Source organism: Geotrypetes seraphini, chromosome 6 (assembly GCF_902459505.1).
Source record: "Geotrypetes seraphini chromosome 6, aGeoSer1.1, whole genome shotgun sequence".
Classification (NCBI taxonomy): domain Eukaryota; kingdom Metazoa; phylum Chordata; class Amphibia; order Gymnophiona; family Dermophiidae; genus Geotrypetes; species Geotrypetes seraphini.
In genome coordinates this window covers 190049934-190076746 of record NC_047089.1, presented here as the reverse complement: position 1 = coordinate 190076746, position 26813 = coordinate 190049934, and the positions used below count along the sequence as shown (strand labels likewise).

At 44.8% G+C, this 26813-nt stretch overlaps 1 protein-coding gene across 9 annotated transcripts in view; it reads left to right on the top strand.

Moving 5' to 3' along the window:
* The window catches only part of SLC4A5 (solute carrier family 4 member 5), a 132871-nt gene that overhangs the window by 105080 nt on the left and 978 nt on the right, over positions 1 to 26813 (top strand). For 5 of the 9 annotated variants that reach the window (XM_033948967.1, XM_033948965.1, XM_033948962.1 and 2 more), the window contains 6 exons: positions 8595 to 8773; positions 10281 to 10353; positions 12129 to 12197; positions 17851 to 18024; positions 18431 to 18583; positions 25573 to 25640. In XM_033948967.1, coding sequence (XP_033804858.1) covers positions 8595 to 8773; positions 10281 to 10353; positions 12129 to 12197; positions 17851 to 18024; positions 18431 to 18583; positions 25573 to 25640 — 716 coding nt within the window. Of the gene's footprint in view, positions 1 to 8594; positions 8774 to 10280; positions 10354 to 12128; positions 12198 to 15462; positions 15524 to 17850; positions 18025 to 18430; positions 18584 to 18725; positions 18811 to 25572; positions 25641 to 26813 lie in introns of those variants that run through there. The other 4 variants (XM_033948968.1, XM_033948966.1, XM_033948963.1 and 1 more) reach the window with 2 other exon arrangements.

Sequence of the window (26813 nt, the reverse complement as noted above, 5' to 3'; positions counted from 1 at the left end):
CCAATCCTCCGGGATCACATCTGTTTTCAGAGATAGGTTGCAAATTTGCTGTAGTAGTTCCGCTATTTCCTCCTTTAGTTCCTTCAGAACCCTTGGATGGATTCCATCCGGACCCGGGTATTTGTCAGTTTTTAGTTTTTCTCTCTGCCTGCGCACATCATCAAGGCTCACTTCCACGGATGTTAACTTTTGTGTTTGATTTCCATTGAAGATATGCTCAGGTTGGTTGTGTCTTCGCTTGTAAATATAGACGAAAAGAACATGTTAAGTCTTTCTGCGACCTCTTTCTCTTCCTTTACTGCTCCCTTCCTGTCTCCGTCATCCAGCGGTCCCACCTCCTCCCTAGCCGGCTGTTTCCCTTTAACATATCTAAAGAATGGTTTGAAATTTCATGCTTCCCTGGCTAGTCTCTCTTCATACTCTCTTTTGGCTTTTCAAACCACACGGTGACATTCTTTTTGATACTTCCTGTGCTCTTTCCCTCAGATTTGTCCTTTTTCCATTTTCACTATTTTAGTTATCCACGCTGGGTCTTTTGTTCGACTCTTATTGCACCCTTTTCTGAATCTGGGGATATACAGATTTTGCACCTCGCTCACCGTGTCCTTGAAAAAGGACCAGGTATGTTCTACTATTTTTTGGAAGTGTTCCTAAGTTTCTTCCTTACCATTTCCCTCATTGCTTTGTAGTTTCCCTTCCTGAAGTTAAAAGTTGTCGCTATGGTTCTCTTTCCTTCCAATATTCCTACTTCCACCTTGAATTTGATCATATTATGATCGCTGTTTCCCAACGGTCCCACTACTTCCACTTCCTTTGCAGGTCCCCTTAGTCCATTTAGGATTAGATCCAGAGTGGCATTTCCTCTCGTCGGTTCTCTAACAAGCTGCTCCATGAAGCAATCTTGTACAGCCTCCAGGAATTCTGTCTCCCTAGCGCATCTTGAGCTTCCAAGACTCTAGTCTATCCCAGGGTAGTTGAAGTCTCCCATAATAACCGTGTTACCGCTTTTGCTTTCTCGCTTCATCTCGGCTTCCATTTCTTCATCGATATCTCCGGTTTGTCCGGGTGGACGATAGTATAGGCCTATCTTTATTTCAGGCCCTTTCCTTCCTGGCATTTTAACCCATAGCGATTCTAGCTTGTTGGCTGTCTCTGCTGCATCCATTCTTGTCGATTGTATGCTTTCTTTTATGTATAGTGCTATTCCACCGCCTTTCTGTCCTGACCTGTCCTGGCGATAGAGCTTATACCCCGGCAGTGCTGTATCCCATTTGCTTTCCTCATTCCATCATGTTTCAGAGATTCCAATGATGTATATGTCCTCTGCAATGGCCATGGCTTCTAATTCCCCCATTTTGTTTCTTAGGCTCCTTACATTAGTATATATGCAATTTAGCTCCTGGAATTTTGTTGCCTTCATTTCCTTTCCCTGTGCTTCGGTCTTTAGATTCTTTTCTTTGGCTACAATCTTTCTAACCTCCTCTTCTGGGTTAGTCGACTCCTGTAATTTGTCCCTTGTTTCTTCCCAGCCTTTTTTCCCCTTAGTATCTTCACGGGATACCTTCTTCCGAATCATCAACGCATGGTCGACGGTCGGCTTTCCCCTTCTTCTTAGTTTAAAGCCTGTTCTATTCCTCTCTTGACGTTGTTTGCTAGAAGTCTAGCTCCCGCCGTGCTCAGATGCAATCCATCTCTCCTGTAGAGCTTGCTCTTGCCCCAGAACGTCGTCCAGTTCCTCATGAAGTGGAATCCTTCTTCCTCACACCATCTCCTCATCCACGCATTTATTGATTGTAGGTCCTCTTGCCTTTTCACATCTGCCCTCGGTACCGGTAGGATCTCTGAGAACGCTATCTTCTGGGTCCTCATCTTCAGTTTCCTTCCCAGAATCTTGAACTGTTCTATCAGCGTGCTTCTTCTGTAGTCTCTCCTGCTGACATCCATTCGTCCTGGTGTGGATCATCACCGTGGTCTCTTCCATCTCCGCTCCTTCCAGGATCTTTCCAATTTTATCCACGATGTCCTTGGTTCTCGTTCCTGGAAGGCAAGTCACCAGTCGATCCTCTCTCCCTCCTGCTATGTGGCTGTCCACATGCCTCAGGATCGAGTCTCCCACTAGGATCGCTGACTTTCCCTTCTTCAATGTTCGCTTCGGTCTCAGGTCAATGTCCTCGGTGTGCTTCGCTCTTTCTTCTTCTGGGCATCGACTGACCAATTTCTCCCCCTCGTGCGTTTTTCCTCTGTGGGTGTCTTCTTTGAGGTAATTTGCTTCTTGTTCTCCCTTCCATGTTGGTGTAACTTCTTCTTTCATATGAAGTTCGTTCTCTTCCACCCTCCTCTTGTATGCTTCCTCAATGAATTTCTCGAGTTCCCTGACTTCCTCCTCGATGTGTTGCTTGCTCATGAAGTCTTCATCTGTCCTGATTGGGTCCTCCGTGGTGCAAAGTCCTTCTAGCTCCTGTATCCTGTCCTCTAGTCGCTTGACTTCCTTCTTCAACCTTTTCAGCTCCTGACACCGACCGCATACATACGACTGTCTCCCCGAGGGGAGGTAGTCATACATATGACAGTCGGTGCAGAACACTGGAAAGCTCATCTTCTGGTTTCCCTCTGCTTCCATTGTCGTTCCTACTTTAAGATACATTTGAGATTACGTGTTCCTTGTGTGCCTGCTTCCTTCTGTGCCTTCTTCTTGTGTGTGCTGCCTTTGCCCTACCTTACCTTAGCTTGTGTGTTTGTTCCTTATGTGCCTGCTGCCTTCTTCTTGTGTGTGCTGCCTTCTTCTTGTGTGTGTTGCCTTCGCCCTACCTTACCTTAGCTTGTGTGTTTGCTCCTTATGTGCCTGCTGTCTTCTTCTTGTGCCTGTTGCCTTCTTCTTGTGTGTGCTGCCTTCTTCTTGTGTGTGCTGCCTTCGCTCTACCTTACTATTCTTTGCTTGTGTGTTTGTTCCTTGTGTTGCCTGCTTCTTGCCTTCTTCTTGTGTGTGTTGCCTGCTGGACAGGAGGAGGGAAGGGAGAAGAAAAAAAGGAAGGAAACAGCTGGTAGGGAGATTAGAGGAGGGGAAGGGGAGAGACAGAATGAGAAAGTAGAGAGATTGATGATGGGAAGGGAGTCAGCAGAGAGGGACAAAGATGCTAGATCTGGTATAGGAGAGATAAAAATGAAGAGAGCAGTGAAGCTGGAATGAATCATGTAAAAAGGAGAAAGGGGATGCAGGCTGGATGGAAAGGGGGAGGGGCATAGAAAGAAGAGAGATACCATATGGTAGGGGGAGAGGGCAGACAGTGGATGGAAGGGGCAGATGCTGGATTGAAGAGACAGAGAGGGCAGATGCTGGAAGGAAGAAAGTGAAAAGAAGATGAAAGCAGAAACCAGAAACAAAAGGTAGAAAAATTAATTTTATTTCTATTTTGTGATTAGAATATATCAGCTTTGAAATATATATCCTGCTAGAGCTGGTGTTAGACATAACTGGGGACTATAAAGCCCAGGCAGTGCTTCTGTAGCTTCCAGCTGGCTTAGGGTTCTTTCTGACCAGGGGGCAGTTGCCCTAGTTGCACTCCTCTAACACTAGTCCTGTCATGTGTGACTGCGGTATTGTGTTAGCACGATATTTCTGTGTAACATTCTGTAATAATTCAGTTTTCTTGATAGTAGAGGGGATATATTTGAAGGGGAGACAGAGGTTTTGTTGATCCTTGCTTTGTATTATTTGTATTTATAAAATGACAATTGTACAGAATATTGTTTCTTTTTATACTTTAATAAAATACATTCAATATAAAATCATAACTGAGGCTTGTGCGGATGGGATTAGATGGTTTGTGGGGACCGAGCTCGTGGAGACGGGGCAGAAACAGGATTTTTTAATTTCAGTCCTAGTAGTTTGCCAGTCCACAAAATAATTCTTTTATTTCCGCCAATCCATAGATGTAAAAAGGTTGAAGAACACTGGTCTATACAATGCAATTTTCTGAATCAGCACCCCAAATAACCCCAGGAACATGTCAAAAAACCGAAGGCACCAAGAATTAATTTTGTTATTGTTGGCCTATGTAATCAGCTTTGTAAAAGGGGGCCTTAAAGAGTGAGTAAATACAACGCGGTATATAATTATTTGGCTTATCTCTGAATATTCATGTTTAGCCTCATATAACCAATGAGTAATCAATTTACAAATATATATAAGGGCAATTTTCAGCCAAGACATAGTCAGTTAAAATTAATTAAATAAATTGTTTGCTTAACTAAATGGCTATTTAAACAATTATCTAGTTAAGTAAGTGACATTAAATATACCCAGTTAAAGGAACTAAATAACTTATCCAGTTAACTTTAAGCACATCATTTATGTATTCTGGCCTAACCTAATAATTGCACTAGAAAGTCACTTGGGAATGGGAATCCTGTGGAGCCTTTGGGAATCCTGCAGAAATAGAAAAAGTCGCTACAGGATACCCTTAGAGATGGAAGAAATTGCCTTGAGATTCCTATGGAATTGTAGTCAAAATCTCCAATGACACCACAGTGAGTTGTGGAATGCACTAGGAAAGACAATTGGAACACCAGAATGAGACTTGGAATGCTAAGAAAAGCAGCCCAAACACCAGACTAAAATTTGGAACACTCATTGGTTGAGTAGTGAATAATGTCAAAGTGCAAGAGGCTGTTGGACTCAGGAGGAAATGAAGGGCTGTATGCCTAAAACACCTTGTTTTGTTTCTCTTTTAACTGTAATCTGTAAACTGCCCTGAAAGTTCTCTGATTTGGCAATATATCAGATAAACTTGAAACTTAGTAATGTTGGCTCCTGTGAGTACAGATGGAGATGGAAGAGATTAATTGTGGATATGGAATGGATCTCAGCAGGAGCAGGTGGGTATGGTTTAGATTCCAGTGGGGATGGGTAAAATTTCTGTCCCCATGCAACTCTATAAAAAGCACTGTCAATGTTTAGCCTCAACCCTGGCATCCCTCTCTTCTATCCAATATTGAACCAGTTCACCCTTATCCAGACAGATATTAAATGTTCTTGGACTGTGGTTAAATAAAATAAGTAGAAAGTGTAACTTGTCAGGAGATTGTTCCGTCAGCAGAGGGGCTGCTGTTTGATGTCCCAGGAAGTCTAGGATTTAAGATAAAAATTCTGTCCCTGGGCCAAGAAAGCATTTATTGTTACTAGAAAAGAGAATCCTTGCTATCTGGTAAAAGGAAGCTGGGCCTTTGTACTAGCAGTGGGGGGATTAGTCTACATTTCCCATACAAATGATGATGTTGATGGCTATAGGAAGAGGATCTGCTCTGTTGGCACATCTATGTGGCCAGTTCATTACAATGGTGGTTCCTCCCATGTCTAAATGTGCTGATTTGGACATTTCTAACTTGGACGTTCTTGTGGTAGAAAATGGCAAATAAAGCTAGAAGTCCTGGCAGCCAAGACATCCAAGTAGGCAATTTTTAAAAAAAAATTATTTGAATGTCCCGTTTGAAAATGGACGTTTCTCTGCTTCTGACTTTAGACATCTGGGAAACATCCAAAGTTGGACTTAGATATCCTATTGAAAATGGCCTCCATTGTTATCCAGACAAAGCTATTGAGTATCGGCCTCAAAATGAAGATAAAATATTAATATTACTGTGCCTTTTGCTTTCATTCCTTGGACTCCCAAGTGATTAAAAAAAAAAAAAGGCATTTCTCAATTCAAGGTCCACAGCATTTTTAACGTCCCATTCCGACATAATCATGTTTCGCTCTCTGCAGTCTGCTTCCAAGCAAGATTTAACTGTAAACCCCAGCTAAGCAGTGTCTGTAATGAGAAATTAGATTCTACAGCAAATATAACAATCAAAAATATTTGACAAAATGGGCAGTTTGCTCATTATCTTAAATATTTGTTAGATTGCTAGAACTTTCTTTTTCTGTATAATGGAGTCTGACAAAATAAAAGTCTTGAAAATAGGACTAGAACAGAGACAGAGGAGGCAGGAAGGAAAAGCACTACACTTCTCCCTCCGTATTCGCTGTGATAGAGGATGTAGCACTACTTTATTATACCCATAAATCTACCTACAGGGATTAACAGTACCACAAATACAGAAAAACTGCGAATAACTTTTTCATATGTTATTCGCTGTTTACTATTATAAACCATCGTGAATATGGTGAAACCACGAATAACATGGTGGGAGACCTGGCCTGTTCCTAAAGGAGAGGCAAAATACGGCGAAGAAAGTGCTGGGAATCAATGATTTCTCTATGCAAGCTGACGTAATTTGGGGGGGAGGAGCCAGCAAGCTAAAAACAGTGAATAATCGAAACCGCGAATGCTGAAACCGTGAGTACAGAGGGAGAAGTGTACAACCTGGCCTGGGACAAAAGAGGGAAGAGAAGTTCAGATATGGTGAGTAGTGTGGGGGGGGGAGGGAAATTACAAAGCTAGGGGGTGAAATGTTAAAATGGTTTAGAATGCTGTTATGGATATAAGGTACCGTATTTTCACGCATATAACGCGCGCGTTATACGCGTTTTTACCTACCGCGCATACCCCTCGCGCGTTATATGCGTGAGCGCGGTATACCAAAGTTTTAAAACATAGTTCCCACCCCGCCCGACGCCCGATTCACCCCCCCAGCAGGACCGCTCGCACCCCCACCCCGAACGACCGCTCGCACGCGCTCCCATCCGCACCCGCATCCACGATCGGAGCAAGAGGGAGCCCAAGCCCTCTTGCCCGGCCGACTCCCCGACGTCCGATACATCCCCCCCCCCCGGCAGGACCACTCGCACCCCCACCCCGAACGACCGCTCGCACGCGCTCCCACCCACACCCGCATCCACGATCGGAGCAAGAGGGAGCCCAAGCCCTCTTGCCCGGCCGACTCCCCGACGTCCGATACATCCCCCCCCCCCGGCAGGACCACTCGCACCCCCACCCCGAACGACCGCCGACTTCCCGACAATATCGGGCCAGAAGGGAGCCCAAACCCTCCTGGCCACGGCGACCCCCTAACCCCACCCCGCACTACATTACGGGCAGGAGGGATCCCAGGCCCTCCTGCCCTCGACGCAAACCCCCCTCCCCCCCAAGAACCTCCGACCGCCTCCCAGCCGACCCGCGATCCCCCTGGCGACCCCCACGACCCCCCCACCCCCCTTCCCCGTACCTTTGGTAGTTGGGCCAGAAGGGAGCCCAAACCCTCCTGGCCACGGCGACCCCCTAACCCCACCCCGCACTACATTACGGGCAGGAGGGATCCCAGGCCCTCCTGCCCTCGACGCAAACCCCCCTCCCCCCCAAGAACCTCCGACCGCCCCCCAGCCGACCCGCGATCCCCCTGGCGACCCCCACGACCCCCCCACCCCCCTTCCCCGTACCTTTAGTAGTTGGCCGGACAGACGGGAGCCAAACCCGCCTGTCCGGCAGGCAGCCAACGAAGGAATGAGGCCGGATTGGCCCATCCATCCTAAAGCTCCGCCTACTGGTGGGGCCTAAGGCGCGTGGGCCAATCAGAATAGGCCCTGGAGCCTTAGGTCCCACCTGGGGGCGCGGCCTGAGGCACATGGGCCCAACCCGACCATGTGCCTCAGGCCGCGCCCCCAGGTGGGACCTAAGGCTCCAGGGCCTATTCTGATTGGCCCACGCGCCTTAGGTCCCACCAGTAGGCGGAGCTTTAGGATGGATGGGCCAATCCGGCCTCATTCCTTCGTTGGCTGCCTGCCGGACAGGCGGGTTTGGCTCCCGTCTGTCCGGCCAACTACTAAAGGTATGGGGAAGGGGGGTGGGGGGGTCGTGGGGGTCGCCAGGGGGATCGCGGGTCGGCTGGGGGGCGGTCGGAGGTTCTTGGGGGGGAGGGGGGTTTGCGTCGAGGGCAGGAGGGCCTGGGATCCCTCCTGCCCGTAATGTAGTGCGGGGTGGGGTTAGGGGGTCGCCGTGGCCAGGAGGGTTTGGGCTCCCTTCTGGCCCAACTACCAAAGGTACGGGGAAGGGGGGTGGGGGGGTCGTGGGGGTCGCCAGGGGGATCGCGGGTCGGCTGGGGGGCGGTCGGAGGTTCTTGGGGGGGAGGGGGGTTTGCGTCGAGGGCAGGAGGGCCTGGGATCCCTCCTGCCCGTAATGTAGTGCGGGGTGGGGTTAGGGGGTCGCCGTGGCCAGGAGGATTTGGGCTCCCTCCTGGCCCGATATTGTTGGGGAGTCGGCGGTCCTTCGGGGGGGGGGAGGGATGTATCGGACGTCGGGGGGGGGCATCAGGCTTTCAGGATGGGGACAGACCTTCAAGGGGGGACAGTGCACGGAAGTCAGGGGGGGTGAACGGAGAGTCGGGACAGCGCACGGAAAGTCAGGGCGGGCGAAAGGAGCGTCGGGCAGCATGCGCGGTATACCCGTGAGCGCGGTATATCAAAGTTTTTGTGCAAATCATCGTGATTTCTGCGCGCTATATCCGTGTGCGCGTTTTATACGGGTGCGTGTTATTTGCGTGAAAATACGGTACTCTGTAAATGTAAGCTCTTGTTTTATTCTGGGATTACATTCAGATGGGCTGAATCTGTGCCCATGTAGTGATTTCAATGGTTTTCTGCTTGTGTATTTCTGCTTCAGAAAGCCTCAGGCTACCACCTGGACCTGTTCTGGGTAGGAATACTGATGGGCGCCTGCTCTTTCATGGGACTGCCCTGGTATGTGGCCGCAACAGTCATTTCTATTGCACACATTGACAGCCTGAAGATGGAAACAGAGACCAGCGCTCCTGGGGAGCAGCCCCAGTTTCTGGGAGTGAGGTACAGCACACCTGTCTCTTCTGAAAACATAGGGCTCCTTTTACTAAGCTGCGATAACGTTTTTAGCGCACCCAGGATTTTAGCGTGCACTAAACCTGAGCTACATGGCTAGAACTAATACCAGCTCAATGCTGGCATTAAGGTCTAGCATGCACTAAAACCGCTATTGCAGATTAGTAAAAGGAGCCCATAGGTTTCACCTACAGCAGTCAAGTCAGGGTAGCTCTCCATAGATGTCAACAAATTTATTTCCATTTCCATGCATTTCTTGATATACCGCTGATCTTGATAAGCTTCACAAAAGTTTAAAGTAAACCTCTTTTTTCCTGACATAGGGCTACTCTTACAAAGCTGTGGTAGTGATTCTCCCATGGCAAATACACTGAAGCCCATGGGAATTGAATGGGCTATGGTTCATTTGCCACAGGGGAATCGTTACTGTGGCTTTGTAAAAGGATCCCATAGTAAGATAATAGTTTAAAAAAAAACCTAAAACAATTCCATAACGATCTCAAAAGATATTACATAGATAGTACATTTCACAAAATGTTAGGACAGGTTTCATAGATACAATTATTTCTTGGGTACTAGCATAGAGAATGACACGGAGACAAATTTGTCCCCATCCCCACGGGATCTTTCTCCATCTCCGTCCTGTCCCTGCAAGTTCTGTCCCTGCCCTCGAACACTTATGATTTTAAAGTGTTCAAAGCTTGTGCAGATGAGGAGAGAACTTGCAGGGATGGAACAAGGGCAGGGACAGAACTCGTGGGGATGGGGATGGGGATGGAGATAGATCTAAGGTGCGTCTTATGGTCAGGTGCGTCTTATGGAGCGAAAAATACAGTATATCTCTGATGGTAGCCAGACCGCCTACAATGTAGAGCATTAATTTTCTCTACAAAGTCAAGGATCTAAAAGAAAATTATTTTTTCTAAAGGTTTGGCTAAAAATTCAAGGTTTGAAACTGGTTTGTAATTAACTGACATTCCTGGATCTCCAGTTTGAAGTAGAGAGCTATCATCAAGTTTCAAGTTTCTTTATTTTTGATATACCGTTTATCAAATAGGTATCTAAATGGTGTACAATAAAATAGAGATTTAAATAAATAAAAAAATAAATAAAATAAAGGATATAAATTATCTAGAGTTAAAAAGTGAATAAAAAGGGAGTCTAAATGGACCAACGCACATGAAACGAAAGGGGAAAGGTGAGGGTAAGTTAGTAAATCATCACCCTGGTGACATAGCCAATGACATCAGCATGTATTAAGCATTCAAGTGATGTCGCCAGCTGTGGAGACCATCATCGGTGAAAGGAAGATGGGGGTTTAACAAGGCCAATGCATTGCTTTCAAAACTTAACATCAGGTCGCACAGTAGGAGAATGAAAATCAAAGAATTCTCCTTTAAGGAGAGTTTGGGGATCTTCCTACCCTCATGTGAGAAGTCACTGTATGTTTTTCTCCAAGCTGCCCTTTAACACTTTGCTCTCTTTACTTTTTCAGAGAACAGAGAGTCACCGGTACAACTGTGTTTATTCTGACTGGCATCTCTGTCTTCCTGGCCCCAGTTCTGAAGGTGAGACTTTCGCAGGAGTTTGTTAGTCTATGTTTGCTCTTGCAGCTCTATGTTTCAGTCCTGCGCATTACAGGGAGCTTCCTGGTGTAGAAGTCCCAGCAAAGAGCTATTTGGTATCATGAGGAGATTAAAGGTTATAACTAGAGCTGTACTGAAAAGCATATTTTACTATTTGGCTGAAACTGAATAATGAAAAATATCATTCGGACAAATACGAAATCAAACAATAGGCACTGAGCATCAACATAACAAATAATAAAAGGAGAAATGTGGACTTTGGTGCATTTACTACAGCAGCGTCACTACTGCAGCTTTATAAAGGGGTTCTAAGTTATTTGCGTGTGTTATTCCAAGGGCTATTCTTGATATGTTTGTAATTGTGTCTGTTTTGCTTACAATAAAAAAAAAAAAAAGCAAGACCTGAAATTATTTGTTGAGAGTTTGTGAACTGAATAAGATCTAAGGCTCCTCTTTAACTAAGCGAAGTTAGTGAGTGCCATGTAGCAACCACACCAAAAGCCATAGGGATTAGAGAATGACACGGGCAGAAATTATTCCCCGTCACCGCAGGAACTCATTTTCCTATCCCGTCCTGGCGAGTTCTTTTCTTTTTCCTGCCCCGTTCCTGCAAGCTCTGTCCTCATCTGCCCAAGCCTCTATCACTTTAAAATCATAAGTGTTTGGGGCCCATGCGGTTAAGACAGAGCTTATAGGAATAGGACAGGGACAGCAACAAAATGTGCGGGGATGAGACGGAGAAATTGAGTTCCTGCAGGGACAGGGAAAAATTTGTTCCCGTGTCATTCTCTAATAGGGATTTGATACCATTACCAAGCTGGCCTGTGCTAATCTCCTTAGTAAAAGAGGGTCTAAAACTTTTGGGAGAGAACTAAAATGATTTGTCATGAGTTTGTGAACTGAATACCAACGAACATTTTTGGAAAAGGACTAAATAAAAGCTACAATTTACATTGTTGACCAAACTAGAATTAAATGAGAATTAAAATTCCATGTTTTGTGCATGAATAATAACTAGAACTAAAATTATTTTCTAGAATAAAATATCACTAGAACTAACAGCAAATGAGGAGGGCATGCGGTCTGCCTCTAATATCATAATAGTCTGGGTTTCAATCATGTTGCTGTTCTATTCAATCTTCACAGTGACCACAACATTTGTCAGGGATAACTTGATAACAGAGTTAACACCTGCAGAGCTTCTCAGTGTTTTTAACCATGCAGTAATGCCAAAGATCCATAAGAAAAGACTTTGGAAGAATAAAGGTGACCAGGTGCCGAGTTGGTGGGGGCACCGCCCCACTACACTCATGCCATCCCTACCCCTCACCCTATACCTCTGTATTATCTTCGCTAGTTCGAGCAACTTCTGCCTGTTACTCGCACCAGCCTGATTCCCCTTGAATCACTCCCAGGACACGGGGCCAGGAAGTGACATCAGAGGAAAGTCCAACACTGGTGCGAGGAGCATGTTTCTAAAGCCACTCGCGCTAGCAAAGATTTAGAGGTACGGGGAGAGGGAGAGCACAAGTATCGAAGGGGGGGGTGGGAAGGAGTGGGGAGCACAGAAGGAATGGGGGCATGGGGGGGGCTCCACCACCCCAGACACCTCCTCCCCTTACTATGCCACTGAAAGTGACCCAAAGCCCCCATGAGCCACTGCTGTGTGGTTTTCATTCAAAATATGTCAGTCTTAAAGAAGGTCAAGGCAAAAAGGAAAAGCTGATGGATCTTTTTCTGCTTTACTGTCTGACCAGTACATCCCTATGCCTGTGCTGTATGGAGTCTTTCTCTACATGGGAGTTGCCTCACTGAATGGCATCCAGGTAAGGTCAATGCCTTTACTCTTGTTGTTGTTAATCTTATTTGTAGAGTGCTTTGATTTTCAGGCAAGACTCAACTGAAGGGGAAAATATGTGCATGGAGTGGAGGAGAGGTCTAATGACTAAAAGCAACAGAGTGAGAACCAGGAAAGCCTGGTTCAAATCCCACTGCAGCTCCCTGTGATCTTAACCCTCTGCTGCCTCAAATGCAAACTGAGGCCCTGATGCATGGCAATAAGACTCATTAAAGCAGTCTTACTGTCACAGGAAGCTCCGCTTCCGATGCAAAAAAAGGTTTTCCATAGCTGCTGGAGATCCTTGTAGCAGCCACTGAGAATTCTATGCTAATGCATTACAAGGAGCTCATTAGTATTATTATGAGCACTCTGTATAATGAACACACATTTACAAATTTTTACAGCAGGGCCTGAGCTGTCGTAGCCTTACTTTCCTGTCAGTGCCTGAGCACTGATTGGCTCAAGCACTGACAGGAAAATAAGCAAGAGCTCACACCCACCACTGAAAAAATGTCTCCGATTACACCCTCTCGCCAAATTCTCCGAGCTCTCATGCCAGCCCCCGCCCCCCTCCTGCAGAGCCTCCTCCCACCAAGCCCTCCTGCCAGTCCACCCTCCCAACAAGCCCAAAATATGATGAGCCTGGTCATCTAATGGGCTGGCCATATGGGCCTGTACCCCCTCCATACACACACAATGCCAGGACCCCCCCCCATTGCACCCCCTGCTTTCTCTTGAAGATTGGGAGGAGGGATGGTAAGGGGAGTGTCAGGAGGTAGTACCAGTATGGAGGGGATGGTGGTGATAATAGCAGGAGGAAGTGGGTATCCTTTCTGCCATTTTGTATTGAAGGCACAGGGGGTGTCGGGGGAGGCTCAGTGTGAGGAATAGGGGGGCTTCCTTTTTTTAATAGACACAGCTCTTGTGTGTGTGTTGTGTATGCACAACAGTTGTGCTCATTAAAAAAACCCTGGCTGGCTCCAAAGCTTTCAGCTAATCGCAGCAGAGGGAAGAAGAGTGACTGCAGGCAGGAAAAGGAGCTGTGCCTAGCGACTGCTCTTCTGATTGGCAATAATTGATCAGCACACAGTATTTTGCTTTGCAAAATTTGCAATTCATTGCTTGTGGTTTATAGAAGCACCTGACGGACCCTGGAAGAAGGTCTTTAGTGACCGAAACACAGCCCGTGTCGGGTTTATACCACAATCCATTTACTGTGTATTTTTATTTGGGTTTTTCTGGACTGCACCATGTACACCAAGATTGGTTGAATATAAGACTTGAATAAATAAGACTTTATCAAGATCATCAGTTCCATAGTTCTTCTGTTTGCCTTCCACACAAACAGTATGCATATAATTTGCATTCTATTGTGCTGAACATCACCAGTAAAAGAAAAATTGCTCCCACCATAGTATTTTTTTACTGTAGTGTCAGAGCTTAGTGCATCCTGCCCTGAGATTGTAAGCCTTTCAAGGGCAGACAAATATACACTGCTGTGATCAGTTTTGGCAGGCAGTATATGATAAAATAATAAATAAGATATTGACATTTTTATGGAATTTTCTCAATGCTACCCTAGGAAATTGTGGAATATTAAATGAAATTTTAAAAGCTAAATAAATAAACTAAAACAAACAAGAAGTAGTCCAGGGGCTCTCCCAGAGCTAGTCACTTACCCAATTTCAAAAGAGTTGTTTTAGGTGTCTCATCATGATGCATTATAGGACTGGTAGCTCTGATTTCAGTAGGTAAAATCAAGGACTACAAATACTGCACTACTTTGAGATATAAGTTAAAAGCTAGGACTGGCCTAAAATGTCCCTGCTGGAATTAGCTACATTGGCATCTATGCTCTCCATGCTTCTGAGGAATTCAAGATTCAAGATCCCCACACAGTCTGGCTTCAGTACCAACTACAGCACTGAGACCCTACTCAGAACACTAATGGACACAGCTAGACAACATCTCTGTACAGGCAAGAAAATCATGCTCATACAACTAGACCTCTCTGCAGCCTTCGACCTGGTAGACCATAACATCCTCCTACAAACGCTAGACTCCATAGGAATCTCAGGCAAGGTTCTCTCATTATTCAACCTATACATATTCTCCCTCAGCTCCTACCTAGATGAACATGGCATGACCTCATACAGCTAAGCAGATGACATCACCATTCTCCTCCCCTTCGACCACCCAGAACCCACCATGACAAGCACAATACACAGAACACTCGAAACAGTAGCAACATGGATGACTGAACACAAACTAAAACTAAACCCTGACAAAACAAATTTCATCCTCCTAGAAAACAGCAAAACTCCAACCTTAACAAACCTAGTAATAAGCTCGATTTCATACCCCATTCAACCCACACTAAAACTTCTTGGAGTACTGATTGACAGAGGCTGTACCATGCAACCTCAAATAATCAAAATAATAAAAGCATCATTCGTGACTATGAGAAACCTAAGACTAATTTGGAAATTCTTTGACAGGAAACAATTCCAACTTTTGATACAATCTCTTATCCTTGAACTAATTGACTACTGCAACATACTATACCTCCCCTGCCCAGCGACCTTGATAAAGCAATTACAAACAATACAAAATACAGCCTTAAGACTCATCTACTCATTGAAAAAATATGACCACATCACAGAAGCATACCACGACTCACATTGGCTCCCAATACAAGCAAGAATACGCTTCAAATTCTTCTGCCTACTTTTCAAAGCTATTAATGGAGAAAGCCCATCCTACTGGAAAACCAACTAACTCAATCCACCTCAACCAGGCACAGAAGAACTCACTCACTATTCACACACACACAAACCCAAAATGTCAAACGTAGAAAACTATATGACAATCTAATGGCCACCAAAGCAGCAAAACTAGACAGACAAATCACCAATCTGCTGTCTTCGACCAAAGACTACAAAACCTTCAAAAAAGAAACTAAAACCCTACTCTTCAAAAAATACATAAAACCTATTTAACACGACCAGCTCCTTCCCAATCTCCATCTACCACACTCTCTACCCCTTTCAAATCTAAAATGTTTCTAATTACCCAACATGGATCACATCAAGTTCCCGTAAATTCTTATATAATTCCTAAGCAATTCTTATGACAATTCTTATGTAAAGTTACAATTCTTGTAACCTCCTGAGAAATCTTATGTAATCCGCCTTGAACCGCAAGGTAATGGCGGAATAGAAATCACTAATGTAATGTAATGTAATCTCTAGATTTGAAAAGGCTGGAAATTCAAGCAAGAACTGTTCTAAGGGTGACATCTTGTGGCCAAGAGTGAGTACTAAGCAAAAATATTTCAGTTCACACACAATGGAACCAACAATACAACTTGATTAATATTCCTTCTAATCCATTAAAAAAAGTACCATAAGCCCTAATTTCATTTTCAAAAATACTTTATATCTTCACTCTTAAGGTGGAAAAAAGCCTCATATATAGAGCGTATATACCATCTGGTGTTAATATCCAGCTTTTTGATCGCTCTTGATTTTAATCATTGGCCAAAACTACTATCTTCCCTTTCCTTATTTATTTTGTATTATCATTTTTAAAATATTTTTCTTTTTAGCACTGATCTATTATTATCAGGGAGATCCCAAAATCAGGAACAGACTTTTGGGCAGGATTATGTCAAAGTTCTTCAGACAATCATTTATCCCTTATTAGGTTATATGGCACTTTGCAGATGAGAAAAATTTACTGAAGTCAAAAAGCAATAGTACTTATTTGAAATATTGCCTTCAGCAGTAAAGATTTCAGACCGCTTTCAGTTTTTTACGCGGTCATTAATTTTCACAGCATGAGCCCCCTCAAAGTTTACCATCGTGGCCAGCATTTCACGGTTCAGTCTTTCAGTCCGCTGCTTCAGGTTTTATTCGTACTAGAGCAGTTTTGTAAACAAAGAGCAATGAAACAACATAACAAACTTCAGTATTTTTCTAATATATTCACCTTACATTGTTGTAAGCTGCACATACCTCTCAGAGTTCAAACTTCAAGCTTTTCCCCCGTACATCAAAAATGGCGGCGGTGTCTTTTATCTTTTACTAGGTATAATGATGTCAGACCCAATAGATTCAAATGTATCCATTTAGTATAAATAAACCTTAAACCGGAAGTTCACGGAGGGAGATCACAACTATATAGAACAATTTCAATTCTTCCTTATTGATTGATTAATCATTTTTCAGAACAAATGTTGCCACTCCATGTTACAGTTAAGCCTGTAAGGGAACAGAATATTCAGTTTAAATATTCATCTCTGCTTCTTCTGCGCAGAACCACGAAACACTGTCCGCATTTATAAACTTTGAGTCGGCTCATGCTATGAAAATTAATGACCATGTAAAAAACTGAAAGCGGTCTGAACTCTTTACTGCTGAAGGCAATATTTCAGATAAGTACTATTGACTAAGTACTGGTATTTTCCCTTTAGTTTGAAGCTTTTGCAATGTAACAAAACTCCAGATAAGTTTTCTTTCCACAAGATTTTTTTAAATTGCTGCCAAACTAGCAACACAGAAGAATTTAACACTATTTCTTACAAAAGTAAATTTTCCTTTGCCTAGAACAGTGATCTCAAACTCAAACCCTTTGCAGGGCCACATTTTGGATTTGTAGGTACTTGGAGGGCTGCAGAAAAAATAGTTAATGTCTTATTAAAGAAACAACAATTTTGCATGAGGTAAAACTCTTTATAGTTTGTAAATCTTTCCTTTTGGCTAAGTCTTAATAATAATATTGTAATTTATAGCTAAAGAGACATATGATCAAGAAACTATTTTATTTTACTTTTATGATTATGATAAACATATCGAAGGCCTCAAAATAGTACCTGGCAGGCCGCGAGTTTGAGACCACTGGCCTAGAACTTCATCAAACCCACAGAGTTCCTACCTGTAGCAGAGGTCAAATAAGAAACTTTCCTTACTTAAAATTTTCCTTTTTCACAAAATAACACAATTTATTTTATTGAATCAGACATTCCCTTTTACTACTTATTGGTCCTCACAGTCACTCTCTCAAGCAAACAGCAGCTCTCCATAAAAGCTTCTACTCTTCATCACAGCATCAGTTACTCTCCTTCATCTGAACTTCATTAAGATTCTAGGGAAAGCTCATGCCTGCACCTATACAGTATTATCTTGCTAGATAATAATAAAAAATCTTATAAAAACCCTGTCAGGTCTTTCCTGCCCTGGGCCAGCTATAAAATATATATTTATTTGCAACCACTGGTTACATTAAGGAAAGGGCCTCAATGCCTCTTTCTCTCCACCATAACATAAGATCAGGGCCCAAGGTCCCTAATAAGGGCAGGAACTGATTGCCCCCTTCTCCCCATATAATAAAACAGGGCCCAGGATTTTGCTGCATAAGGGCAGGGATGGAACATTTCCTACATAGATAGTCAAGGAATGATCTGCTGCTATATAATATAGACAGTCACCAAGCTCACACTATTCCATATGGGCAGGGACTCAGCTGTATAAGTGCAGAAACCTCTCTATACAGCCCAGAGCTTAAATCATCTCTGCATTATGTGGGAGTGTAAAATAAAGATGAAGTGCTCTAGTAAAATCAACTCTCTTTTCCACTAGTTCTGGGATCGTTGCAAGCTCTTCCTGATGCCAGCCAAGCACCAGCCGGATTATGCCTATCTTCGCCATGTTCCCCTGCGCCGTGTCCACTTCTTCACGCTAGTGCAGATCATCTGTCTCACTGTCCTATGGGTCCTCAAGTCGACTGTGGCAGCCATTGTCTTCCCTGTCATGGTAGGAGCCAAGGCTATGGCTAGAAGCAGCTTTGACCCTTGCTTAGAACCATGAGAGGGTGTTCAGTGATAATACAGCTGTCACATGATATTACATGTATCTATTAAACTTGATCTGTTTCATTCTATAATTATACATTAAGGGAAAACATGTTTGCTCCCTGTGACCCTGGGCAAGTCACTTAATCCTCCACTGCCCCAGGTACATTAGATAGACTGTGAGCCCACCAGGGCGGATAGGGAAATGCTTGAAGTACTTGTATGTAAACTGCTTTGAGTGTGGTTGTATAACTACAAAAAAGGCGGTATACAAGTCCCAATCCTTTTCCCTTGTATATGTTCACAGTTCATTCACTGATCTGTTTGTTTTTCTACTCTTTCCTCCAATCCCTCATTTTCTTCCCAAGATCCTGGGCTTGATGATGGTAAGAAAGATGCTGGACTGGGTCTTTCCGCAGCATGACTTGGCCTGGTTGGATGACATCCTTCCTGAGAAAGAGAAGAAGGAAAACGATAGAAAGAAACGGAAAAAAGCCACGGAGGAGGAGGAGCGAGAGGAGGTAGATGTAAACCCATGGCTGCTGCTCTGAAATCTGGCTGAAAGGAGCCCTCTCTCTTGACAAAATGCAGTATTATCAGATGGTTGATAAGTACAGCTTAAATAGCAGCACTAACCAGATCTTCCCTCTCTTTTCCCGCCAGCCCAAGCACCCTCCTCCCTCTGTTATTACCATCCCACTGGATCCAGTTCAGTCAGACCCCCCAAATGGTGCTTCCTGTGCCACCAGTAAGTAAAAGTGTTTAGGATACCAGTACTACTCACATCATGCACCTTCAGCACAATCAAAATAGTCCTGGCCGATTCCTCTGATTTCTGGGAAAGCTACAAGCAGGTAGAATGAGAAGGCATCAAACCTCCGCCCTGCTTTCTCTTCCCTTCTAGAAACCAATGTCAAAGTGAGGGAGGCTTAGTACACTGCTTAGTATGGCACAATTTATTGCGCTACTATGGCCGCCCTATGCATTGAAGTATGGTATACAAGAAAACTGGGCACAAAGAATTATGTAGACATCAGCACACTGCTTGTCTCCACCCCCACTCCATCTCTTCAGGCTCTGTGTCCTTCCCCACCCCGTCCTCATCCCTGTGTCATTTTCTACCCTGAAGTAATGTTCAAGAATTGGGTTATGCTCAAGGTAAAGTGCAAAAGTAACTAGAAGAGTTGATTTTCCAGAAACAAGCTCCACAGTACAGTGGCGTACCTAGCATATGTGACACCTGGGGCCCATCATTTTTTGACACCACCACCCCATCTGTACGAAAAACATGATTTTTAGTAACAAGCCACATGTCACACATGAGTACCTAGGAAAAGGCAGCATCTTACATACTGCAGTGAGCAGTACAACATCAATACACCCATTGTAAAACTAAACAAGCCAGACTAGTACAGATCAATCCTGCAGTCAATCCTAACAGAAAACCATGTCTTTCAAACACACAGAACATAGAAAACATCTTCGCCTAGTATAGAATGTCATCACAAACTAACCCCTCCATCTTGTACAAAACTGTACTGTGGATTTTAGCCACAGTGGTAACAGCTCTGACGCTCATAGAATTCTGAGCATCAGAGCTGCTACCACCATGGCTGGCGCTAAACGCTCCACAGTTTTGTAAAAGGATAAAATAGAAATACATAGACAAAGGTTAAATTGAACCAGTAAGAAGCTGGACTCTGCATACAGTGCACCACAGAAACAGTGACACATGTCTCCTAAAGAAATAAATAAATAGAAATTTTTTTTCTACCTTTGTCTTCTGTGGTTTCTGCTTTCCTCATCTTCTTGTAACTCTCTTCCTTCCATCCACTGTCTGCCATCTCTCTTCCCCTATATGGCATCTTCTCTCCTTCTATGCCCCTTCCAGAAACTGTATGCCTCCTCCTTCCATCTCTCCTTTCACCCCCATTAGTCTGGCATCTCTCTCCTCTCCTTCCCTCTCCCACACTTCTCCTCTGCAATTCCTTTCCCTTTTTTCCCTCATTTTCTTTTTCAATTTATTTTCTGCATCTGTCTAGATTACGTTCTTACTACTACCCTCTCATTAATGTTCTTTTTTACTGTCTACCTAAAGCTTGCCACCTCTTTCCCTCATCCCTCCAGTGTTTCCCTAACTCTATCCTTTTCTCCCCATCATGTGCCCTCCTTTTATTTATCCCCTCCTTCCATCATGTACCTTCTTTCTCCAACCCTTCCATCTAGTACCTTCTCCTCTCTCTGCCACTTCCATCCAGCGTCTGCTCCCCTCTTTCTCTCCTCCCATTTCCTTCTTGCATTTGCTCCCTTATCTCTCCCATCTGCACTTCCATCCAGCATAGGCTCCCCACTACCATCCAATGTCTGCCCTTTCTCTCGCCATCCACCCCTCTTCAATCAGCATCTGCCCCCATTCTTTCCCTCCAATATCCTTCCCCCTTATGTCTCTCCCCTTTCTCTTTACATCAATTCCATCAGCACCACCCTTCCATACCACACTGCCTCCTTTCTTTCCCTCCACCACTCTTCCATTCCAGAAATCCTGCTCCTTTCTCTCCCTTCATGCAGCAAGGTCCCACGATGACTGTAGCTTCCGGCTGCCAGTCCACCCCACTCTGACGTACTTGCTCTGGAGCGGACTCAGCAGCCACATGCTGGAAGGTCCCACGATGACTCGTCTGCTGGCTCTGCTCCGGAAGAAGTAAGTTACGTTGGAGGGGGTGGACCCGGCAGACGCAGGGAGTTGTGGCAAAGTCCCGCAATGACTGCATCTGCCGGGTCCACCCCCTCCGACGTAACTTACTTCTTCCGGAGCAGAGCCGGAAGACGAGTCATCGCGGGATCTTCCTGTACCTCAGCGCGGCTGCCGACTCTGCTGTAGAGAAAGTAAGTCAGAGGTAACATGATCATTTATTTTTTTCATCAAAAGGGAACATCTATTAATTGATTGTGTATCCTTTCTTTCATTTCTTTCTTTCTGCACTCAGGCCCAACAATTGTCCCTTTCTATTCCCTCCCTCCTTCATTCCCATGTCCTTAGTGCCCCCAGTGCCTCCTTCCCGTGTCCTTAGTGCCCCCAGTGCCTCCGTCCTGTGTCCATAGTGCCCCCAGTGCCTCCTTCCCGTGTCCATAGTGCCCCCAGTGCCTCCGTCCTGTGTCCATGGTGCCCCCAGTGCCTCCTTCCTGTGTCTATAGTGCCCCCAGTGCTTCCTTCTTATGTCCCCCACTACCTTCCAGATTTTGTCCACCCCCAAAGCCAGCCTGCCTGCCTGCCTACCTATCTCCCTCCCTCCCTGCCACGCTAAAGCCACCCAGCTTGCCTGCCTACATCCTTCCCTCCCTGCCACAGGAAAAAAAAAAAAGTGCCTCTCTCCTTCCTTTCCTCCGGTCCGCGCCGCTGCAATCTTACCTCCCTGCTGCTGCTGCTAATCATCGACAAGAAGTCTTCTTTCCGATACCAATCACTGCCTGGCTGGCCCGGAACATCCTTTCCGACGTCAGAATTGACGCCAGAAAGAAGACTTCTTGTCGGCGATTAGCAGCAGCAGCGGGGAGGTAAGATTGCAGCGGCGCGGACCGGGAGAATGGAAGGGCAAGAGGACCCGAACCTGGCAGGAGGACCCAGGTAGTAAGGCAGGAGGACCCGGACCTGGCCGGCTGTGCACCCCTCCAAGCCATGCACCCAGTGCCCCCCACCCCCGCTTCCCCTTGATATGCCACTGCCACAGTACTCCTCAAGGAACTCTGTCATGTTCAACCATCTTGCTGGGTACCAAACTAGTTATTAGCCATTCCAGACCCCATTCCAGCAGACATAGATAAATTCACAACTCTTAAAGTAGAAGTCAGATTGTAAGCTGGTAGCCCTAAAAATTTCCCTCATTAACCATTCCACCATTTCCACTGATGAAACTATAGGTGACCTTGAAAAGTTAAAAAATCTAAATTTATTGCTCCTAGATTGGTTTTTCAACTATTCCAGGCTTCATTGAAGCATATTATTTTCCTTAATCTTGAAGCTTGCTGAACTTGTAACGGAGACTGAGTGACTAATTGGGAAAAAAATCACAAAAAATCAGTGGCGTACCTAGCATGTGTTACAGTTGTACAGTTATGCAGAAATAATGAGAAGCCAGTAGAGCTCGATGTTTGCTCAAAAAGAAGGAAAAAGCCTCAGAACGGGCCCTCCCACCACCACTACTGGCTTCTCATTATTTCTGCATAACTGTACAACTGTAACATCATTCTACTATAACAGTCTCCAATTGAAAGAGTATTATTTACATACATTGGTTTTCAATATATCTGTGTTGGTTACTGCTAGTACCTAGCATGTGTGACACCCGGGGCCCATCATTTTTTGGCACCCCTCCATCTGTATGAAAAACATGATTTTTAATAACAAGCCACACGTCACACATGAGTACCTAGGAAAAGACAGCATCTTACATACTGCAGTGAGAAGTACAACAGCAATATACCCATTGTAAAACTAAACAAGCCAGACTAGTACAGATCAATCCTGCAGTCAATCCTAACAGAAAGCCATGTCTTTCGAACACATAGAATACAGAAAACACCTTCGCCTAGTATGGAATGTCATCACAAACTAACCCCTCCCTCTTGTACAAAACTGTACTGTGGATTTTAGCCACGGTGGTAACAGCTCTGACGCTCATAGAATTCTGAGCATCAGAGCTGCTACCACCATGGCTGGCGCTAAAAAACGCTCCACAGTTTTGTAAAAGGGGGGATAAAATAGAAATACATAGACAAAGGTTAAATTGAACCAGCAAGAAGCTGGACTCTGCATACAATGCAACACTACAGAAACAGTGACACATGTCTCCTAAAGCAATAAATAAATAGAAAATTTTTGTTCTGCCTTTGTCTTCTCTGGTTTCTGCTTTCCTCATCTTCTTGTTACTCTCTTCCTTCCATCCACTGTCTGCCATCTCTCTGCCCCTATATGGCATCTTCTCTCCTTCTATGCCCCTTCCAGAAACTGTATGCCTCCCCCTTCCATCTATCCTTTCACCCCCATTGGTCTGGTATCTGTCTCCTTTCCTTCCCCCCTGCTCTGGCATCTCTCTCTCCGTTCCCTTCCTCCTGTTCTTCCCTTCTCAATTTATGTTCTGCCTCTGTCTAAATTCTTTTTTACTATTCAGTCCTCAATTTTCCTCTCTCACTGTGTCTACCTATAGCTTGCCACCTCTTTCCCTCACCCCTTCCAGTAACTAACTCTATCCTCTTCCCTCAATCCTGCATATGCCCTTTTTTTTCTTTCTCCTCCCCACTTCCTTCCAGCATCTGCTCCCCCTTTCCCTCACACTTCCATTCAGGATGTCCCTCTTCTCACCCACACTTCCATTCAGTGTCTGTTTCCCTCTCTCTACCCCTTCCATCTACTGTTCACCCTCTATCTCGCCCCTTCCATTCACTGCCTTCTGTGCTCTTTCCATCCAGTGTCCACCCTCTCTCTCTCTCTCTCTCTCTCTCTCTCCCATATGGCATCTTCCCTCTTTCTATGCTCCTTCCATAAACTATCTATCCTGTGCACCTTCTCTCCTTTGTACATGACTGATTTCAACTCTGTCACCTCCCTGTTTTTCTCTCTCTGTCACCACCCCCTCCCCTTTGCTCTGGAATCTCTCTCTTCTCCTTTCTTTCCTTCCCACCTTACGGTCTGGCATCACCCCTTCCCTGATTCCCGACATCTCTCTCCTTTCCTTTTCTTCCATCTCTCCCTCCCCCTCCATGCTCTGATGTCTCCTCCTTCCTTTTCCCTTGGTCTGGCATACCTTCCTCCTTCCCTCCATGCCCTGGCGTCTCTTCTTCCCTCCAAGCCCTGGCATCTCCTTTCATTCCCTCCAGTTGGGTACAGCAACACTCTCCCAAATTCTCTCCCCCTCTGCTCCCTTTCCTCCTTCTGTCACCCAAGGCCTGGTGTCCTGAACATCATCGGGCAGCAGCAACAGCAGCATTCACAATTCACTGCTGTTGCCAGCTTCAGGCCTTCCTCTCTGTCAGGTCCTGTCTTCATGAAAACAGGAAGTAGGCAGGAGCCGACAGAGAGGAAGGCCTGAAGCCAGCAACAGCAACGAACTGTAAAAGATGCTGCTGCCCGAAGAAAGTAATGGGGCCAGGCCTTGGAGCACCAAGGCAGACCGCTTCTCCCCCCTCCCAGCCAAACCCCTGCTGACCCTCCTATCTCTCCCCCCCAAGTGAACCCTTCCGACCTTCCTAGCAAGAGCAGCAAACCTCCCTCCAGTAGCATCGGCATCCGCAGCGCTAAACAGGCTGCTTCGCGGCTTTCTCCTGCCGGTGAAGCGTCACTGATGGCATCATCAGTGACGCTTCACCGGCAGGAGAAAGCCACGAAGCAGCCTGTTTAGCGCTGCGGCTGCTGACACTACTGGAGGGAGGTTTGCTGCTCTCACTGGGAGGGTCGGAAGGGTTCACTCGCTGTTCACCTTAAGTAAGGAGGGAGGGAGCGCGATAGGGACCGGGCCAGCTGTGCACCCCCCTAAGGTTGCACCCGGGTCGGATCGCCCCCCCCCCCTTGGTACCCCACTGTAAAAATAGTAACTGAAGGGATTTATCAGGTCCTTGAAGAGCTTCCAAATTTGTATCTATATCAATATCTGTGGAAGGACTCTGATGTTCCAGTGACTTTTGGGAAAGCAAACATTCTCCTGCGACCATCTTCTCCCCTGCTAAAGGGAGAAGATGCTGCCAGTGCAGCTCCTTCTGCAGTTGCAGACACAAGCTAGCTCTCTGGTTCCTGCTGTACAGCACTTCCACCAATGGGAACACTCTCAGGACCAGAGGTGCAAGTCAAAGTACTGAGCTAAAAGAAGGCCCTACCAAACTTTGCTCCATCAATCCTCCAGAGCTGCCCATAATCCCAGGAATCTCATCACATGACTGAAGCATTCAATCCCCAAGCTTAGGCTGCACCAAACAGAGAGCAGGGGCAGATACCAAGGGGTAGGTATGGGCTGTCCTTTTCCACTTCCCCATAGCTATAGGTGCAGCTCTTGAGGTCAGAACTCCCAAGGACACATCTCTTCAGGACACCATCTTGATCCCTACCTTGTTAAATTATTCTCTGATAACAAAATGAGTGTCACACTGACTGTAGCAAAAATTGACAAGAGCCCTTTGCTAAGTAATTGTCAGCCCATCATAAACAATGTATTATCAGGTTTCAGTTTTAGAGAGACTTAGGAAAAGCAACACTCATTCCTTACCCATCAGCCTGGCACTAGAAAATAAAACGAGTTACACACCCCACCAAGTGATACCATTTCTGGAGGAAGACTTTTATTAAGGCCTTTTCTTGACTTGCATCCCAGTGCATCATATATATTTAGTCCCTATTTCTTTCTTGGGGAAATTAGGACCAGGGTACTAAAATATAGGACAGTAATGGCAAAAAAGAAGGACCTTACCTATAGCACTGCACTCAGAAACTGATGTTAGTTTAAATATCCGATTTCTTCTCTAGGACGGAGATCTTCAAGCTGGAGCTATGCATTCTGATTCATCTCACACTAGCTCTGATCTGGATCGCAGGTAATTAGTTCATGCAGGGCTTTATTTTAGGAGGTACTCAGAAGTACTAAATACCAGCACCTTTTCCATTGCTTGTTGCCTTTTCATGGACTCTGTGGCTGGTTGGTAGGGCCTGGATACTAAGGGGTGGGTCCCTCAGTGCTCCCCATACTCCTAAAGAACAGCCTAGTATTTGAGTACTGGCACCTCTTTTGCTAGAAAAAATGCACTGAGTTTATATAATTTTAAAACTGGACCCAACCCTAAGATACGTCAGACTTTTGTCTAACACTGTTAGTTGGAGTTGGTATGAAGTTAACACCACTGATCATCATAGAAGCCAACTTTTCAAAGTTATTAAGGGTGTTAAACCCGATGAGAATTACCTCTCCTTGCTCTCAGTCAAGGAGTTTGTTCAATATTAGCGGTTCTTAAGCACTCATAGGACTGGCTCCTATGCTGATCATATTGACTTCCACTGAGATATCAAACTAAAGTTTTTTCCAATTTCTACCTCATAGCATATAAGCTAAGACTATAATCATGCTGATGCAGTGGCATAGCCAGACATGAATAGTCAGAGGCGGTAGGAGGGCTAGGCTAAGATAACATGAGAGGCACTAGGCACTGCCTTTCCTCTTCCCTCTCTCAAAAATTATAATTAAAACTACCTTAGCTAGTGAAGATCCCTAAGCCTCGCCACTGGTAATTCGCATGCTATCTGCTTTTTGTATTGGGAGCAAAAATTTTGCATTAGAAAACCTTATGTAGGGGTTTTAGTGAGGTATTTAAAAAAATTTGGAGCCCATTGATTAAATTTGTAAAAACATAATAATGTATTTTCATCATATCTCTTCTTTTCTTTGGTGTTTTTTATCTTTATATATCCAGGGGGGTGGGGGATTGGAGGGAGGGGAATAAATATTGATAGTATATTTGGGTAACTTTATTCTTTATTTATATTGTATATTAGGATATATTATGATATTATTATATGCAGGAAAATGAAATTATTGAATGATATTTATGTTACCTGTATAGATAATAGTGTAATATGTGGAATATCTTTTGTTCTTTCATTTGTATGATACTGTTTTTGATTAAAAATCAATAAAGAATTTAAAAAAGAAAAGAGAACCTTATGTTAAATGTCAACACATGACTCATGCAGTCTTACTGCATCAGCTGCACTGT